This window comes from Syngnathoides biaculeatus, chromosome 15, assembly GCF_019802595.1.
Source record: "Syngnathoides biaculeatus isolate LvHL_M chromosome 15, ASM1980259v1, whole genome shotgun sequence".
NCBI classification, from domain to species: Eukaryota; Metazoa; Chordata; class Actinopteri; order Syngnathiformes; family Syngnathidae; genus Syngnathoides; species Syngnathoides biaculeatus.
In genome coordinates this window covers 6,952,501-6,973,007 of record NC_084654.1, presented here as the reverse complement: position 1 = coordinate 6,973,007, position 20,507 = coordinate 6,952,501, and the positions used below count along the sequence as shown (strand labels likewise).

The following is a 20,507-nucleotide window of genomic DNA, read 5'->3' as shown; positions in this document are numbered from 1 at the left end:
ACATGCCGACCTTTGGTGTAGTGGTTCACATGGCTGATGTAAGGCAGCTTGCAAAGGGGTAATTTCAAATGCAAATATATACCCTACCATTGTCATAGCAAACTTTCAGTCTTCTGCTACAAGGAACGGGATCACCTGGAGTCTATTTGGGATTAATCACAGGCACTATAAATTGGTTCAGGTGTATTGTGATTCGCATTTATCACGAGTTTGAATGTTATTGGTTAATTATGAACAAAGCCACATCCTAGTTATAAAAAAGTGTTCACACTTGCGGTTTTCAGTTGTTTATTTTTATGTTCCCCTTTAGATTGAGGAAAGATAGAGTTGTACAGGTTATAGGTCAAGGCCTACATTTATATTGCAGCTCTGGTCCATTAGAATACACTTTGACTCTGTCTTCTTCTTTGTATTTGTTACCGTCTCTCTCACACACACACACACGCACACACCTCAATGGTACATTACGTTCTCATACACTATGTATATGGTGCATCTGGTGACAGGTGGTGGTGGAGGATGGAATTCCAGTGCTCCTGTCAGTCAGGGTGGAAGACCCCTGGTTCTGGGGGGACAGGGAGGACAAGCCTGTCAAAAGTTCTGGCAGACACGAGGTGGTTTTGGGGGCGGTGGAGGTGGCTGTATGGCTGGAGGTGGTGGTGGAGGCTACAGAGGTTAGTAAAAGAGACTTTTGTGTAGCGCCTGTATTACTGTATATCAAGTGTCAAAACCTCCAGAGGTCTTAGCCAAGAATTTCTGACAGCATCGCTTCCTCTTCAAATGTACATGAACCTGGAGCAAACCATTTTGAAAAAAAGTGTTGGTTAAATAGCAGGTAATACATGCATATCTTTCTCCAGTGAGTGTATCATTTCCTCCCCCAAACGTAAGAGCACAACAAACACCATTCTTCATTGTCATTTCCTACCCATTTCTTGTCAGAGCACACATGGCTGATTGCAGAAATAGTAGTTTGCATAAATGTGGGCGGACCAACAAACACAAATAGGCACTCATGCCTTATTTTTATATTATTATCTATTTTATATTATTTTATGTTTTTTCTATTTTTGGAAAGAGTTCATGCTGGCATAGCTCTGCTTTCTGTTGAATTTTATTTTATTATTATGTTTGGATATGGAGTGTTACTGTATAGTGTAGTGGGGGGTCACCAATTAAGTTTGGCCCGAGGCCAACAATTCAATCGTGTGCCGAAATTATATTTTCATCTGGCAAACCACGGAAAACCCGGATGGCATGGGGGTGGCTTTAGGGTGACATGTGTGGGGCTGGATACGCCTGTCCCCTACATACAAGAGTGGAACCTCTTACACAACACAATAAGCATGTATCCACAACCAAGACTGTAAATATTTCTCACAGGGCACTTTTGGGCACATTCAGTCTCAGGGTTTCCAGAGGGGCTGATGCAGGTTTGAGCACAATGCACCTATTCCATACTCTACCCGCTGGAGTCTCGCAGCTCCTCTCCTCTGCCCTGCCCTATGATAAGGACACAATTTGAGGAAGGCGTGGCCACCCCATCTCCTGCAGTTTTCAGTGCACCAGAGACATGTAAATACATGCTTTGGACTGGAGGCTGGGTGATTCTGGTGCAATACACCACATGGAGGGACACACGTATTTGTATTGCCAGTGGGGGACCTTTTGACCAGAGTAATGGGACAGGCTAAATACTTGGACAGTCCGTTCATTTCCACTTTAAAGTCTCAACATTTAGGAACTGCACAGTCACTCCCACCGCACACCTGTAGTGGACCTCCGTGGTTCACATCACCAGTCCTGTCCTATTTTCTACTTGTTGTTTTTCTTCCATACAGGGTGTGGCACTGCCTTTCTTCCACATATTATTGATGGACCCTTCCTCCTACGTGATGTTATAGTAGTCATGTACATAATGTAAAGATGTAAATTATTGGCAGCTCAGTTGTGAGTGTGTCTGCCTCACGTTCAGGGGACGTGGGTTCAACTCTTCATTGCAAGATCTCTTTGTAGAGTTTGCATGTTATCCCCATACTAGAACAAATTCTTCTCACCATTGTCAATTTTCCTCCCGCATTCCAAAATCCGACTTCTTAACTTCATTGAACACTGTTTGTATATATATGCCCTCCAATTGACTGGTGACCGTTCCAGGGTATACCCCTCCTCCTGACAAAAGTCAGGTGGGATTAGTTTACCAGCAACTCTAATTAATGAGGACAAGCACTACAGAAAATGGATGGATGGGTAAATGGATGTTAATTAGAATAGCAAGTTATTTGTTGTTTATTCTGTTTCCAGGTGGTAACACTTCATTAAATGACAATCCTAAACACGATGGTGATGATGGCACGTCCCTCTTTGGTCAAGCTGCAGAGCCTTACCTTTATCCTCTGAAAGGTAATGTTATAATGTTATGTTACTGCATTCGAAGCTCTGTTTTTTTCATGTCTTAAGGTTTGTACACTGCATAAATCATTGTCAGAAAAGCAAGAAAAGCAATGGTTGTAGTTGTTTTTGCTAGTGCAGTTTTTCATTGTGAACTGTTCAGAAAGCTACAGTATGCGTCTTATTCAGCATCATGTTTCTATTGTATAGCATTATTATTATTAAAAAAAACGAAAATAAAATTATGATGACAATATTCAAACCTTGGAAAGGTGTCCTTTAAACACAGCACATACATGTTGTAAAATATTCGACAATTTAAACTCAATAAACAAAATAAATATACTCAAAACTCAAGTCCTCATGTGTAATTGCTCACCTACTCAAGGAGTAAGGGAATGGGAATTAAAACAGAAGGCAAAATCAATTAAGTATTTCGGCATAAACATAAAATTATATGGAAATCATTATGTGTCATGATCCTGCCGCTCCAGCCCAGGCTGTGCGGGTGCCCGCGCAGTTGCGCTGATTGGGAGGCGCACACCTGTGCCTCTTGCGGGCTGATTAGCATGTGTATTTATATGACCCCAATGACGACTGGTCCGGGCCAGTTCGTTGAGCTTCATGTCCCGTTCCAGCACTCTCGTATCCGTGATCGACAACCCGTGTGTACCGACCTTCGCCTGTTCTCCGACCGACCCCATAAGCCTGACTCCTTTGACACTTCTGTCTGCTTTGATCGTTCTCCTGTGTACCGACTCCTGCCTGCCCGCTCACCTGCTCTCTGAGCCCGACGTCCCAACTACCGCTGCTGCATCTGACTGCCTGCCCGATCCCCGACCACGAAATAATAAACGTTTCTCCCCGAACTACCTTGCATCGTCTGAGTCCTATATTTGGGTCCTACTCCCGTTCCGATGTGCCGTGACATTATGAACTCATGGACAAAGTTATAAGGGAAGCTTTGGAAAGATGGTTCACTTACCCTCTGCAATTAAGTGGTAGGATATTGGTGGTAAAAATGGACATCTTGCCACGTCTAATTGTACATATTTTTTCATCTATGCCTGCCAACATTCTGAACAACCAGTTTCTTCAGTTGGATGGATGTACGTCAAGGTTCAAGAATACGATAAACTGTACCACATTACAACTAGACTTCCATATTCAAAATAATATTTTCAAAATGCACATCTGTGTCCATCATTTGATCTGGTGCAGCAGTCTTAGAGATGAGCGGCCACAGCTGCCCCTGGCGCTGTCCAACTGTCTTGTAGCAACTGTCAAGACCTTCAAGTTCTTGGGAATTACAGTCTCAAACGACCTGAGGTGGGAGACGAACATCAACTCCATCCTCAAAAAAGCCCAGCAAAGGATGTACTTCTTGTGGCTCTGAGGAAGCACGGTCTGTCACACGAGCTGCTAAGTCAGTTCTACACAGCGGTTATCCAATCAGTACTGTGTACCTCCATCATAGTCTTATTTGGATCCACCACAAAAAAGGACAAACACCGACTCCAACAGACAAAACAGTTGAACGGATTATCGCCACCACTCTACCCACTATTGAGGATTTCCACGCAACACGAACTAGGTCCAGAGCAGGCAGGATTCTTTTGGATCCACCACTGGATCTTGGCCACTAGCTCTAGCTAATTACTAGCTGCTAACTAGCAGTTATTCGAACAGGTTTTTTTTTTCCCTCTGGCAATTAAGTCATTACATTCTTAATCAGCAAATTGACTATTTTCTGCCTTGTTCCATTGTTGGGACACTCACATTCTGCTGGTCCAATCAATAACAGTATCAGTAATTTAGTTTAATAGACTATCGCACGAGTCGTCACTTTAACCTGCTCCCTTTGCACAACTGTCATTGCACTGGTCCATTACAGGAACCGCTAGCTGGTAAAGGGACTGTACAAGTTTTACACAATGTGGGACGTTGACACACTTATCTCGTACCTGTTCTAAATGAAGATTTTACATCTTGCATGACTTTTACAAGGAATAGTTCATATAAATAGAAATGTCTCTTGTTCTTTGTTCTTGCTGCTTTGCTGTTCTTTGTTCTGTATGTCGTACAAGGGCAGCACCATCTGCCGGAGAAAAATTCCTTGGGTGTTTTTTACACAGTTGGTCAAATAAAGCTGATTCTGATTCTGATGAAGCTAAGCGGAAAGACATTGAAGTTTCTCCACAAAAACACCGAATTTAAAGAAGCTGTGTGGTCACTGGGAATGTTAGACTGTAACCTACTGTAACTCCATCATGTTGATGCAGAGTCACTGATGGTGTCGTGGTGCATTCGGCTGACTTTAATAGCTTCAGTTCCCACTCAGTAACAGTGAGTGCAAATGGTTGTCCGTGTCTAGATGTGCCCTGTGACTGACTGGCAAGCAATTCAGAGTGTAGTCCCCTTTTCAGGGTAAGATTTATGAATGGATGGATGGATGGATGGATAGATAATGTTAATCCAGTGACATCATTTACATTGGATTTATAGTATTCCATGACCAATTATTTGAAAAAAAAACCAAAATATGGTGATTAAAATGGATTTCACTTGATTTTATTCATACCAACAAAACAGGAGGACATTTTTTAAAAAATGGTCAGATAACGTGCAGTAATTACAGTCGGATGCCAAACTATTCATAAGGAGGAAATGAAAAGCTTCCTGGATTTAAAAAAAAAATGCATGTCATTTAAATAATCAGGATTTGTTTAGATTCAGTCCAAATGAGGAACTATTACATTAAAGTTATAAAGACAACCATCTTCTACAGCAGCACACAAGACAAAAGGACAACAGACACCAAATTGAGTTCTAGAGTTCCTTTTTGAGGAATATGAACAAAACTGAAGCAAAAAAGGTTGAGTTTTTTACAGCTTTCCAGTTAAAGTGTAGATACAGTATTTAGATGTTAACATTATATATTTTCCAGTTTTTATCATCATATCTTCAATACATTTCTTTTATGTATATATACACATACAGAGAGAGAGAGAGAGAGAGAGAGAGAGGAGAGAGAGAGAGAGAGAGAGATACAGATATCCTGTAATATATCCTGTTGTCACGTCCCATCGGAAACGAGAGTAGGACCAAATGCAGGAACTCGGAAGACGCAAGGTAGTTCAAGAAGAGACACGTTTATTATATGCCGAGGTCGGGGATCGAGCAGGCAGTCCGGTGCAGCAGCGGACAGGCAGGAGTCGGTACACAGGGGAACAATCAACGCAGGCAGAAGTATCACAGGAGTCAGGCTTACAAGGTTGGTCGGAGAACGGACGAAGGTCGGTACACACAGGTTCAATCAGGGATACCAGAGCACACGAACGGGGCATGAAGATCAACGAAGTGGCACCGGCCAGTTGTCATCGGGGTCATATAAATCCATAGCATAATCAGGCTGCATGAGCCGCAGGTGTGCACCTTCCAATCAGCGCAACCGCGGAGACCCGCCCAGCCCAGGCTGGAGCGGCAGGATCATGACACCTGTTTCTATATTACAATTTTAATTTAATTTTACACTTGAGACTATGTGAGTCCCACAATGCACCTATCTTGGAAATGAGTCCCAAACCTGCAATAATGAGTCCCTGTAATTTATCATCACAGAATACGGATCTAGTAATCCATCACTATATCATGGTTCTTGCTTCACAGTTGTGACTCCCTAATCTTAAAACTTTTACACAATATTTCTGTATTATTCATTGCTCTTTGTCTCTCTCAATATATGTGTTAAGGCGTCCAATTTTTTTATAAAATATATTTTCCCAAAATCAAGATAAATCATCAGTCTTTTTATGCCACTGAAATAATAATATTACAGTATAATTAAGACTTGTACACATCTTACACATTATGCCCTATCAAACCAGCATGTCAGAACTACTGTGTAATGTTTCTTACTCTTTTACTAATTAAAATTAGGGCTACATTTCACAAGAAGCATAAGTAAATGTAAGATAAAGGTACATGGGTTCAAATAAATTGCTGAACTTAACATATCATTTTCCCTTTTTCTGTTTGGCATCTTGACACAATGGTGACATCTCAAATATATTTTACACACATATACACCTCTTAGTGACACGACGGCACAACTGGTTAGAGCGATGGTCTTACAGTTCTGAGGACTGGGGTTCAAGTCCCGGCCACGCCCATGTAGAGTTTGCATGTTCTCCCCATGCCTGCGTGGATTTTCTCTGAGGACTCTGGTTTCCTCCCACATCCCAAAAGCATGCGTTCATTGGGAACATTAAATTAACCCTAAGTGCAATTGTGAGTGCAACTGTTGTCTGTCTCTATTGCCCTCATCTCCATCCTGATCACTCTTGTTCCAATCAATATATTAACCATCACTCATCTGTCATCCAAACCAACTCTCTAACTTTGCCACCAAAACATCCAACTTTGGCTCTCCTATAATGAGCTCATTTCTAATTCTATCCAACCTGCTCACTGCTAGAGAGAAACTCAACATCTTAATTTCTGCCACCTCCAGTTCTGCTTCCTATTATCTCTTCAATGCCACCATCTCTAATCCGTACATCATGGTCGGCCTCACCACTGTTTTATAAACTTTGTCAGCAGAGACTGTTCTGTCACATACCACACTAGACACCTTCCGCCAGCTGTTCCAACCTGCTTGGACCAGTTTCTTGACTCCTTACCACACTCACCATTGCTCTGGAATGTTGACCCCAAGTATTTAACGTCATTCACCCTTGCTATCTCTTCTCCCAGTAGCCTCACCGTTCCCCATCAATCCATCTCATTCATGCACATATATTCTATATTTTACTTCAGCTAATCTTTATTCCTCTCCTTTCCAGTGCATGCCTCCATCTTTCTAACAGTTCCTCCACCTGCTCCCTGCTTTTACTGCAGATCACAATGTCATCTGCGACATTATACTCCACTGTTGTTCCAGTTTAACGTCATCCATCAGCCTATCCATCACCATTCCTCTTGCAATATTTCAATTTCATTGCTATTCATGCCATACTAAGGCAATTAAACAGTAAGTACATCCAAGCGCCTGTGCTGTTGCAAGTTAAATAGAATAATGAAAGCACATGCACATTATATACGATTGCTTTTGGATTTTTTTTTGTTTTGTTTTTTGGATACCTGATTATAAAACACCAACTGGAAAATCAATGCACACTGTCAAATACAGCATATTTTGTTTCAAACCACACAAAAAATTAGAAAACACACATATGCAATCTTGTAATACATTCCTTGACCTAAAGTTCAGTGCTTTGCTCAAAAACGTCTTTACATCAGTCAGGAAGCAGACCAGCAGCTCTCCAACAAGGATAGTTCCTGTTGTTTATATAATCAAATTTTACTTGTAAAAAAAAAAAAAAGTTAAGTCAGAACTTTAATCTCGATATGAGTTTGTATGACCTTGCAATACCAGTTTCCCCCCAAATTACGACAATATATAAAAGCTATCCATCTTGCCATGTATGTCTCCGTCGTAAAAGATTTATTAATTGTTGTTTCAATGTAACATTATAACACTTGTACAATAGTGAACTCAAGTTAGACACAAAGGTTTGACCTAGGCAAGTTGACGTAATCCATCCTGATTTTTAACATTCTTAACTTTCATAAATGTGTAAAAATACTGTAATCAATGTATGATAAAAGTTCAAAACAATACATTTTGCAGGTGTAATCCTAATCTTTTGACACTATGATGCTAAATTGTTATTACTAATGTTGGCTTTTGAAATACTGTGTTAAACCTCCACTAATCAGTAGTTTTGATTTAGTATGTAGTGTACCTTAAGTGTCTTGTGCTCAATCTTTAAAAAAAAAAAAATTAACATCAACCCAAGACATAATGTTTATCTGGCCTTTAAATTGTCATTTTATAATGAACCGTACAGCTTTAGTGGGAGACGGTACATTTGGTACCTGGGCCTTCATTTGATATTTACGATTAATCCATCCCTTAGTAGCACTACTATAACAATCAAAATTATAGAAACCATCAATGCGATACAAAAAGATAGTACAACAGCATGTAACCATGGCACATACATCATTTGGAGCAGTTCAATTTATATAACAATGTCACAAAATAAATAAACATTAACAATGAAATAAATTTCAAGGCAGCTTTAAGTCATACCATCCCATTAAAATGTGAAATATTCATTGGCCTCAGCATTACACACCAAAATATTTTGGTTATTATTTTATTTGTTGCAGCTACACCAGAGAGACAAAACAATAGAAATTTGAGAAGCACTCGGAATGTTTTTTCTCCAATAACAAAAGCAAATAAGAACATGTTTTTCATATGCATCACTCCGACAGTGTCAATAAAAATGTTGTTGTATACATAAAGAATCATCCAGTGAGTGGAGTAGCAATGCATGCATTGCAGACTGCATCCTGGGGCCTGATTTAGAGGAGATCTGTGCTTTTGCAAAATGATTGTCATCCACATTTCCTTTTCTCTGTGCTTCCCAAATAGCAATGGAGAGCGACGGAGAGGTGGTGATCAGTCCAGTTCGGAACTGTAGCCATTGTGAGAGTGGTGAATGTAGCGAGATGAAGGGCGACATTGTCTGCTACTGTGATGATGACCTCATCCTGGCCCCCGATGGCATGTCCTGCATCAACTCTACAGGTGTCACGCTTTCATACTTTCCGTTGTGCCATCTCTCTTTTCCCTATGGGCGTGTACTCATAATGGACAGAATTTAATCTAAGTGTACCTATAATGAACTGTGACTCTGTGAATAGAAAATGAATTCATTTGCAAATGTAATTATGTCTTTGAGGCTCTTGACTTTAGTGAATTTTTATCTCAATAAATGTTTTGTCTTTATTATTCATTAAGAATTACACATACGCATTAGGAATGTCCACAGTGTACCTAATGGTGTTACGAGCAACTGCTGATATACATGTTGAATCCCTTCCCGAGATTAGCAATTTATCTCTGCGCTACAGTATGATAAAACCTCTTATCGTGTTAAAGATTTAGGATAAACGAGTCCTTCATGTAATTAAAGCGGGTTTGAACATTTTCTTCATGATCCTGATCGCCTGCAAGAGGCTTTGTCTATTGAAACAATGTCAACCTTCGCAAAAAAAGATTTCTCACATGGGTTAAACAGTTTAAAAAAAAAAAAAAAAAGATCTGTCGGCCACCCGAAGAGCCCACCTTCAATTCAGATTTGTTATCTCTGATGCATAATGAATTCATGAATGTTGATCTGAAATGAATCAATGTGGGAGTTGTCACTATCGTTGCATTTGATATAATAGCTGTATTTCCATCTAAATAATAATTTAACAACCTAGCGTTTCACCTTGCCCTGATGATTTACAAATCGATTCCCTGTAATGCCAAGCAGCAGATTATCGTACGTCACTGAGTCGGAAAAGGTCAGAGTCTCAATGTGGTCACTCTCAGCAGGCAGATATGTCCTCGACTTGGAGAAGAGCAATGAGCTCTTCCCGACAACACAACAAGGAATTGATATGCCGCGCAGCCCCTCGAGCGCCATTGTGTCATCTCTTTCACATCATTAATTAAGTAGAGGATCAGAGATGTGAAGGGAATGTTAACAGTTCTCTTGGGGAGGTAACAACTGGAACCTTGCTTTCTTCCCTTGTCATGCAGTGGTTTCCCTGCTGCCTCCCCAGCCATCTCTCTCCCACCTGGCGCTGGGTCTGTCTGTCGGGACCTCTGCCCTCATCGCTGCCCTGCTGCTGGCTGTGTCTGGAGTCATGATAAGTAAGTGTTGCATTGATGGTGAACGACAGCAGGACTGCCCAAGTGAACCCGTATTTGACATTGTTTGCTAAGCTACCAAACAGCAAGTAGAACCGATGCCTTTTTCCCTGTCGTTTGGGCTTAAAGTAGCCATAATGGAAAGTCCTGGCTTTGCCAATCATGCAGAGGAAAACATGTGATACAAGTGAGGCATGTGTGCCTGTGTTATACTTTTTTTAAGGTAATATTTCTGTTAAAAACCCCTACGGTTTCAATCAACCTAGTCCATTCAAAGTACTTTTTGCTGTCCATCCATCCAAAAAGCCTTTCTCGGTACATTTTATTTTTTTTAATTTGTTGAGATATGGGAAGTTGAAACAGTAGGTGACTGGTTAGCACATGTGCCTCACAGTTTTGGGGACCCCTGTTTGAATCCGACGTCGCCTGTGTGGCATTTGCATGTCTTCCCCGTGCCTGCATGCGTTTTGTCCACGTACTTCGGTTTCCTCCCACATCGGATAGTGGATTAAAGACTGAAATTGCCTCTAGGTGGGACGATGCTTGATTCTCTATATGTGCCCTGCGATTGGCTGGCGACCAATTCAGGGTGTAGTCCACCTCTTGCCCACAGACAGCTGGGATATGCTCCAGCATGCCTGCAACCCTGGTATGGGAAAAAAAGGAACATAAAATGGATGGATGAATGAATATGTTGCGTCATAAGCAAGGTTGGACCACGGCCAACAGGGGCGTGGCCTGGCCACCGCTCTGAGCGGTTTCATCACTGACACCTGTCGCCGGTCACAGCTGTGCCACATGAGGCACTGTGATTAGACAATGTTTTTAAGTTGGAGTTTTGTCACTGTTTTTTGCCAGTTCGTTGAGTATGCTTTCCCGCATCCAGGGTTACTCTGCCACTGCGCCATTATAGTCCAGTCACATTTTTGGTTATGCTCTATGCTAGTTGACTCATAGTTAGCGGACATTGTTTCTTGTGCTTTGAATCCTGCCTCTTGGACTGTGTTGTTGTGCACAACTTCAATTTATCATAAAAACCACTGAACATCATGTCCTCGTCTTGGAGTCCTGCATTTGGGTCCGCCCGTCCACTGTTGGTTCGTGACAATGTTGTAAGTTTATTATGAGATTCTCAAACTACTGCAGATTGAAACCGTCAAATGGAAAATGTTTTAATTTGGGTGATCATAGAGTATCATATACAAATATTTTATTTTATTATGATATACAAAATAGTTGTACCGTCTTCCCCACATATTTGTGCCCTACTCACACATTCACCGATTAAGCAATTTTTCTTCTACTAAATCTACTAGACCAGTGGTTCCCAAACTTTTTTTGCAACGTCCCCTTTTGGGAGATTAAATTATTTTCAGACCCTTCCCTTAAATCCCACCCCTGCATACACTCAAGAGTTTTTTCAATAAATACATGTACGCTTAACTTGCAAACTGCTAGGCAGATGTAGCCACCACTAGGGCCAGTGGTTACACATAAATGCACAACATAAATCAATTAACTTTTCTTGCCATGTCCAATGTTTATCTGTTTTGTAACACAGTATTTTAGAACAAAACTATTGATTAGGGAAGATATAAATCCAATAAATTTCCAAGCAAACCAACTGGTGAGCCCCTGACAAAATGGGCTAATGTCCGGCTATCGGTCAAAGTAGATCCGAGTAGACATTTGTCTAGTATGTTGTAGTGTGTCCTTAATGTTGGCAATAGTCAGCCTTTATCAGCATGTTTTATGGACGATTGACCATGTTGAATCAGCGAGAGAAATCAATCACTCACTTACTGTGTGGATAGCATTAGCAAATGGGTGCACAGGAAGAGAAATAGAGGTGACACAGGGGAGGTTTCATGCAGGACAACGCTCAAGTCTTCTAAAATTTCCGGTGTTTATGCTTCGCTTCTAATCAGCATTTTAACTCCAAGTAACACCATAACAATGCTATCTTTAGCTTGGAGTGAAAAATGGTTTGTTTCTGTATAAACGTTGTACTATATATATTTCTATGCATTTCAATGTAATGATGAATAATGCTCATATCAACATGCATTAAAGTTGACTTATGGTCATTGCAGTTTTTTTTTCTTATGTGTTCAGATGAGGCTTTTCTTGAAAGTAATGGAAACTATTTTTTTTTAAAAAAAAAAAGCATTCCTCTTTAAAGCAAGGTCATGCATACAGTACATACATGAAGTTGTGGCCATTTTCTGTCTTATATAACTGGAGCCACCCACCCACAGACATCTTGCTTTGTCTCACAGCAAAGTTATACTGTAATATCAGATAGAGATGAGAAGAGACAGGAACAAGGTTTTACTTATCCTTGTACTAAAGTAAAAGCTATATGAGGTTTTACAGTAACTAACAGGTCACTGATGGTGTAGTGGTACACACGCCTCACTTTGGTGTGGGCAGTGTGGGATCAATTCCTGCTCAGTGGTGATGTCGATATGTGCCCTGCGAATAACTGGCCACCAGTTCAGGTTGTAGTCCGCCTTTGGCCCAACGTTAGCTGGGATACCCACCAGCACTCTTGTGACCCTTGTGAGGATAAGCAGCTTGGAAAAGGGACGTGGACAGTAACTAATAATAGCCGATACATACATTTTACAGGTGGAAAAAAGTGTTTTTCAATGCAGTAAATATGTTGATGTCCTGAAGCTGATCGTTATACAAGAGTAGTTACTGACAATCAAGAAAGTATTAAAAAAAAACGTCAATCTCTGCTCCAAAACTGTAAGTTCTCTAGTTTCTGTCTTCATATTCACAGGAAACATGTTTCTGCCGCCCACACGCACAAGGTTCTGCAGCATTTGGCCTGGTCCCTCTTGGACACCACTTAATATATTGTTGTCAGAACAAGAAGGCCTTACAGCCAGTGCACACATTCAATTGCCCAGCAGCTCTCGAACCATTATCGGCAGACATGCACTCATCAAGCCATCATCTCCTCCACATGTGCACCCACGCTCCCTCTCAGAGGTAGCGTGGAGAGCTTACACACACACACACACACACACACACACACACACACACACTCCTATGCTCACTGCCAAGGCAGGGGGTGAGGACTACCTCTGTGCACCAATGAAATGTGTTAATGATGGATGGCAGCTTAGCCGGAGGCCAACAACTCTTCCAAAGTAGACAGCATTTGGTAAATAGTTCCTTTAATCACATACAGGAGGGAAAAAAAAAAAACGCGCACACCAACTGTTTTGACTTTCACTAAAGCGTCCATAGCACAGGTCAATGCTTTGTCATCTTCCTTTGAGAGGCTTAACATCCTAATGACTTGTTTTGATTTGTAAGCCTATCTAGCTTTTACTGATTTTGTGTCGGTTCAGAAATGGTATTTATGTAATCATGATATTTGAAAGATAAATGTGTCTTAAAGAGTCTCAATGGATATTGTTGTTGAGCAGTCTAAAAGTTTCACTTTCTGTCCAAGCACTAAATGTCAAGATGGATATAAAGTTTATTGTTCTTGCTGAAAGAATTATTTAAGAAGAATGTATTGTATATTCCTCTCCAGTGTACAGGCGTAAACACACAGAGCTGCAATCCATTCAGCTTGAGCTGCAGAGTCCAGACTGCAAGATCAGTAAACTGCGGGCATCTACCATCATGACCGACTATAATCCAAACTACTACTTTGCTGGTAAAATGGCGTCAGTCAACGACCTGAAGGAAGTGCCGCGACGCAACATCTCCCTTACCAGGTGAAAAACAACTACATATTAGTGCCGGGCAAAAAGTATTAGCCTCTCAAAATTGTATATTTTTGCATATAATATTACCCAAGTGAACTTTAAGTTCTGTTTTTAAATGGTGATTTTATTTACTAAGGAAATATACACTATTCAAAGTTACTTGGCCCTTTGTGAAAAAGTGATAGTGTTAACCTAATTTTACTGTTTTTGCAAGCTCAGAGATTCCAAAGCGTTTGAAATGTCTTCCACATTGGCATCCTGCTTATGACGTAGAATTGCAGTGGTATTATAGTGATAAGTTTCAACTTATTTTGGACTCATTTTGGGGTAAAAGGTTCAATCCCGGCCTCGCCTGTGTGGAGTTAACATGTTCTCCCACTGTTTGTGCATTTTTCTTCAGGTAATCCAGTTTCCTCCCACATCCCAAAAACATGCAACTTTAATTGGAGACTCTAAATTACGCTTAGGTGTGATTGTGAGTGCCACTGTTGTCTGTCTCCATGTGCCTTTCGATTGGCTGGCAACCAGTTCAGGCTGAACCCTGCCTCCTGCTCAATGAGAGCTGGGATAGGCTCCAGCACTCCCACGACCCTTGTGAGGATAAGCGGCTACGAAAATGGATGGATGAATAAGTTCAGGTCGCCATTTGAAGCCAAGTGTTGGTTTTTTACACTGCCGGGTGTGGAGCCAGCATGGCAATAGCTGTGTCAGTTTAGAAAAAAGTCTAACATCAACTCAACACAACATTTTTAGAGACCCGTATAAAACAGCAATAGCTGAAACAAAGTACTGTACATAAAACACTGCACAAAAACAAAATTAGAAAAATAAAACAATAATAATAATCAATGACTAAGTCAAATATTCAGTTTTAATAAAAACATTATTTTTAAAAACAAAAGTGTCATCTTTGTCTCACAAAGACTTATACATACTTTTAACATAGCACTTGTTTTCTTATCATCTTGAAATCAACTGTTACACGGATTGTAGTCTGGTGGACAATTCTCTGTTGAGCAATCAAGAAAGAGCAGTGTGTGGGTGTATCGCGCCGCCCTTCCACAAGTGTACCAAAAGGCATGACTGCAACTGGCATCCCAATGAAAGTGCGTGCCAAGGTTATGGTTTCACTGGATCCTGATTAGCTGCCATTTTTGCGTAATTATCATCATGGACCCATAATGACCTGGGCCAAATAACATAGCAAAGGGAATATGGACCGTCCCAAACAATGGTTTTACGTTCCCTCTAGTTGGAATGAAAAGTTTTGTTTGTCAAGGTTGTTGAGAGTCGTATGTGTTTTCTATCTGTAGAAACTTGAGAATAATGCCCAAATAAACATGTGTAGATATCAATGTAACTACTCAATGCACGTTTCTCTCCAGGGGCCTTGGTCATGGTGCTTTCGGTGAAGTATATGAGGGGCTGACAGTGGGCATCCCGGGCGAAGCGAGTCCGCTTCATGTGGCAGTTAAGGTGGTGACTTTCCCCTCCGTAATTGTTTCCTATTTTTAAAAATAGCTTTCTAAACGCTTTGACACATATATTTTCCCTGGATCGATTATGGAACTTTACCTTCTACACTATATGGTATTTTATCTATGCAACCTCCATTAAGAAAGACATTCTTTTTAATCAGCTGGTATGTCTTTGAAAAACTAGACTCTCCCTGAGGTTTGCTCAGAACAAGATGAACTGGACTTCCTTATGGAGGCGCTAATCATCAGGTAACAGCTATTTAGCCAGACCACTTTCCCCAAAATTAGCTGTTACAAAGTCAACATATCTAATGCTTTTTCTTCCCTATGTTTTTGTTTGTGTAGTAAGTTCAGCCACCAGAACATTGTGCGCTGTGTGGGGGTCAGTCTGCAGGCAATGCCAAGGTTTATACTCCTGGAGCTGATGACTGGAGGGGACCTCAAGACCTTCCTCAGGGCGATGAGACCTCGACTGGTAAGACATTTATTAGCTCATCAGATTTCATGATGAAACGATAGAAACAATATGGACACAAGAATGGGGACGCTTGTTTTTACGACGGCCTGAAGAAAAACTCCAGAGATCATTCAAAACAGCTGGTGACAGGTGATTATTAGTTGTCAACAGGGTGCATCTAGACAAACAACATTCACACTCATTCACACTCATATTCACATTTCAAGGAATTTCATCTTCCCCTAATTTACCATGCATGGAGTACATGAAGAAATTCGACACAAACAGGATTAAATGCAAACTTTAAGCAGAAATCACCAAATCCAGAACCTCTGACTGTGACACGCTAGTAAATGTGCCATCAGACGAGACCATGCTAAACTGTATCCAGTTGTCACAAACATTTTATTTGCCATCACACAGATAAATTCTGATTATTGTATAAATGAATTTCGATTGCTCTCCTTCAGGAGCAACCGTCCAGCCTGACCATGGTTGACCTTCTCAACATCGCGAGAGACATCGCAAAAGGCTGCCAGTATCTGGAGGAGAACCAATTTATCCACAGGTATCGAAAGCCACACATTTTATATATGCAAATGGGAGGACATTTGGTATTGAATAATTTAGCACACAGTACAGTATTTGTATTCTTAAGAGATCTTCCAGATGGGAAAAAAAAACAGTGATACGTGTATGCATATATTGTCAATATGGAATGCAAATGTTGAAGCAATCTACACAGATTGCATAAACATGAATCATTCCATTTTTTTTTTTTTACTACAGATGCTCAAGTGGAACATAAGGACACAATTTTCCTCTGAGATTATAACTGTAGTTGAGAGGACAAATAAGGAGTTTACCATCATAACAGCCAGGTCGGGGCCTCTTTTTATGGCTTCTACAGTCTCCAAGGCAGTGAAGGCACATAGATTATCTCCCTTTTACTGTATATCCTGAAGCATACTCGTCAGAAAATAAGAGGATGTAACCTGGCGTTTTTTTTTTTCAAGAGCTTCCTTTTAAACCCGCAGATCACCGTTGTGGACGCTCACAAGGAAGGTCAAGTATAACTCAATATAGGGAAAGGTCAAATTTCCTCCCATAATCACATCAAGACAATTGAAGTGTCTCGCCCTTTCAGGTCAGGTATTAGCCATTGACAAACAAGGACTATTAAACCCTGTTTGCACCAATGTGGGGCAGTAAAGCCCCATCAATCCACCTTATGACTGCACCTTCTACAGTACTCACTGACCTTGTATACTATATGTGGTCGATCTGCATGTATTGAAATGGGTGCTAATGTTGTCCTTGTGGTTAATTACAACTGTTAATGAAAGTGTGTTGAGTAAAGGGCAAATAAATAAGGTCAGATGGATTAATATTTACTAAGTGGTTTAATCCCATGCCTTCTTTGAATAGTCTTGAAGCTCACAATGGGAATTAACCACACGAGTACGGCGCTGAGTGCAGTAAAGTGCTGTTCAATGCAATCAAAGGTCTTGATAGACCAATAACAATACTTGAATACCTGTAAGAACCAAAACTCTTTTCTAAATTGCTGCTGTGAAAGAGACTTTTGAAACTTGCTCTAATGCACTGTGAGTAAAGTCTACAGTGCGAGAGGCCTGTTAACATGCTTTAATAAGTGGTTGTATCCCCATTACTGTGCTGCATGCACAACGACTCTGTGCCCTTCCCCGAAGGCCTCTACTTGCTCTCTGTAACAGCTCTCGCTGCATTCCAAGGCTAGTCCTTGCCTATGAGCAGAACCAAATCATTAGTATGACTTCTTCCAAGCCATTAAACAAGGACTAGGGCGTTTGTATTTGTCTCAGGAAGACCGAGGGAAAGATACAAAATAAGCCCTATTCTAAATAGATACTCCCTGTTATTGAAAAGGATTGTTATTTCGCCCCAAACATTGGTAATCATGTGTAGCTACTGTAAATTGTTTGGTAAATACATACTCATTAAAATAGTTCAACTGAAAATTGCATCCCCACTCACTAGAGCAAATGCCTCTGAGAGATAATATAAGAAGCAAGCAGATCTTGGGGTATGTTGATACAAGTCCATACTAAATTATTCAACCCAAGCTTTTTCAATCATTTTCAATCTCTCCTGGCACAATGCAGGGTTGTAATTTCACATATCATGTCTTTAAAAAAAAGACCTCTGTTTAAATCAGTCTGAGCTATTACTACATCCCCATTGTGTCATTTCACATCTGCATTAATCAGACGATGGCTGTCTGAAGTTCGCAAATGTTGGTTGCTTACTGCTGGGGTCATCCTGCTTCTGGTCACATGTTTTGCAGCTCTTCCCCAGTCTCATGATTCGGTTTGAGCAGTGTGTCACATGCTGTTACTCTGATGGTCAAATCTCGCAGTTTATTAGTGCTGGTGCCCATTTGTCTCGCCTGACGGAAGTGATGTATGCACTATGCTCATGAAGTCTCTTCTGAAGAAAGTTGCTTGTCTCGGGAGTCAGTACAGTGTTTTCCTTCCCCTCCATACACAAGAGTACAGATACTGTGTGCACTGAAATGTTCTCATCCAAAAATAACAAACCCAGTTCTGTGAAAGTAACACTTTTATATATTTTCTCATCTCTTTGCTTGTACTATATGCTGCAGTTCAATCTCTTCTCAGGATACGTGTGGAATCATAAGAAGTACTGCAGGAAACTATTGAGTTTTACCAGCAATGCTGATGACAACTTGCTAGTTACACTAAACTTGTGATCCAATGTAGGAGCATATGTTCATCTGTGAATTTCATGCAAGTCTATGGACTACTCTGATAAACTTTAAAAGATGAAACATTAACTTTTATAAGAACGTATGTATATTTTTACACTTTATTCCGTGTATATTGCTCCTCATTAAGGGACATTGCGGCTCGTAACTGCCTGCTGACATGCAAAGGACCAGGTCGTGTGGCTAAGATTGGAGATTTTGGGATGGCCAGGGATATTTACAGGTAAGAATCAAACACAAATGCGTTAGATTAGAAGCCTAATGTGAACATTTTTGTCGCAATCGTTTCCATATCGTTTTGGTTCTGTACTTGGATAGACCAAGAATATCCCTTTGTTTTACTCCCACCAGACATATGACAGATATTAAACATATCTAAAGCACAACTAAATTAATCAGTCCACTGTGTATATATAAAGGCATTTGTGGCTTTGTTCAAATTGACAAGTGTATCCCTTATGTTATCTTGATTGTAAACAGCTAAAACAATACACTGGTAGTCAATTTCTGGAGCTTTTGGTGCCTTTCCATGGGTCAAAAGGCTGCAGATATGTCCGCAAATCCTAAAAATCAAATGTTCAGGTTACAAAAGCAGAATTATTAATTTATTTGGCATTGTAATTGCTTCCTATAGAGATTTGAATCCCCATCGTGACACTGATATCCATCCATCCATCCATCCATTAGCTACCGCTTTTCCGGGTTGGGTCGTGGGGGAAGTAGCTTCAGCAGGGATACCCAGACTTCCCCAGCCACTTCTTCCAGCTCTTCCGGAGGGATCCCAAGGCGTACCCAAGCCAGCTGAGAAACATAGTCTCTCCAGCATGTCCTGGGTCGTCCTCTGAGTCTCTTTCCGGTGGGACATGCCCGGAACACCTCACCAGGGAGGCATCCAGGAGGTATCAGATGCCCCAGCCACCTCATCTGGCTCCTTTCACTGAGCCCCTCCCGGGTGACCGAGCTTCTCAACCTATCTTTAGGGGAGAACCTAGACACCCTGTGGAGGAAAGTCATTTTGGCCGCTTGTATCCGGGATCTTGTTCTTTCAGTCACGACCCACAGCTCATGCCAATAGGTTAGGGTAGGAACGTAGATCGACTGGTAAATTGAGAGCCTCGCCTTTGACTTAGCACCTTCTTTACCACAACAAAGTCCCCATCACTGCAGATGCTGCACAGATCCGTCTGTCGATCTCCCGCTCCATTTTTCCCTCACTCGTGGTCAAAACAATTATTATCTCTCTGACAGTGTTAATAAATTAACATTATTATACATATGAGCATAACCTTTAAACATGTCTTGCGTTGCTTGGCATGGATGCACCATGTGACTAGTAGGTGTAGAGTTTATCCTTGAGTCCATAAACTATTGCACTCTCCCTGAGGCTCATCAAGAAGTGTAAATGTTACAGCTAAACTCAGAAGGGATTCTAACTCCTTCTTCTAATCTCAACAACCATCCACAAGCCATCTTGCATCTCATTATTTTCATTTTAATACGGGCAGCGGAGTCCCACATGATGCCACGAGTACCCAAATTCAGCAGGGAAATCATCCTAGCCTTTCATCTGAGAGAGACCGGAGCAGGGGAAATGTTTCACAACATGCAGCTATATCATGGCAGGATTCTGCGAGAATTCATAGATGAGGACAGGGATGGGTCTAAAGTCACATCTGGTTAAGGTTGTTCTTCAATTCCTCCGAGGCTCCCAGATTAGGGGGGCTTGATTTAATTGCTGATGTCAGTTTTTCAGGTACATTGCCAAGAGTTTGCTTTTTTTGTATTGCAGCCCCTAGCAATTGAACTCAGGCAGAGCTTATCTTTGCTTTTATCTGCAGAAGAATGAGAGGGTACCTCGCACTTAGTGCCGCTTTGCCGTCTGGAAGTTCTATTTGCTGTTTCATGGTGT

General features: G+C 41.0%; 1 protein-coding gene across 6 annotated transcripts in view; it reads left to right on the top strand.

Annotated features, from left to right (window-relative positions):
- The window catches only part of alk (ALK receptor tyrosine kinase), a 453,734-nt gene that overhangs the window by 407,661 nt on the left and 25,566 nt on the right, over positions 1-20,507 (top strand). For all 6 annotated transcript variants that reach the window (XM_061844090.1, XM_061844089.1, XM_061844092.1 and 3 more), the window contains 10 exons: positions 507-674; positions 2,305-2,403; positions 8,897-9,052; positions 10,055-10,168; positions 13,719-13,905; positions 15,282-15,372; positions 15,559-15,623; positions 15,720-15,849; positions 16,302-16,399; positions 18,729-18,821. In XM_061844090.1, coding sequence (XP_061700074.1) covers positions 507-674; positions 2,305-2,403; positions 8,897-9,052; positions 10,055-10,168; positions 13,719-13,905; positions 15,282-15,372; positions 15,559-15,623; positions 15,720-15,849; positions 16,302-16,399; positions 18,729-18,821 — 1,201 coding nt within the window. The remainder of the gene's footprint in view (positions 1-506; positions 675-2,304; positions 2,404-8,896; positions 9,053-10,054; positions 10,169-13,718; positions 13,906-15,281; positions 15,373-15,558; positions 15,624-15,719; positions 15,850-16,301; positions 16,400-18,728; positions 18,822-20,507) is intronic.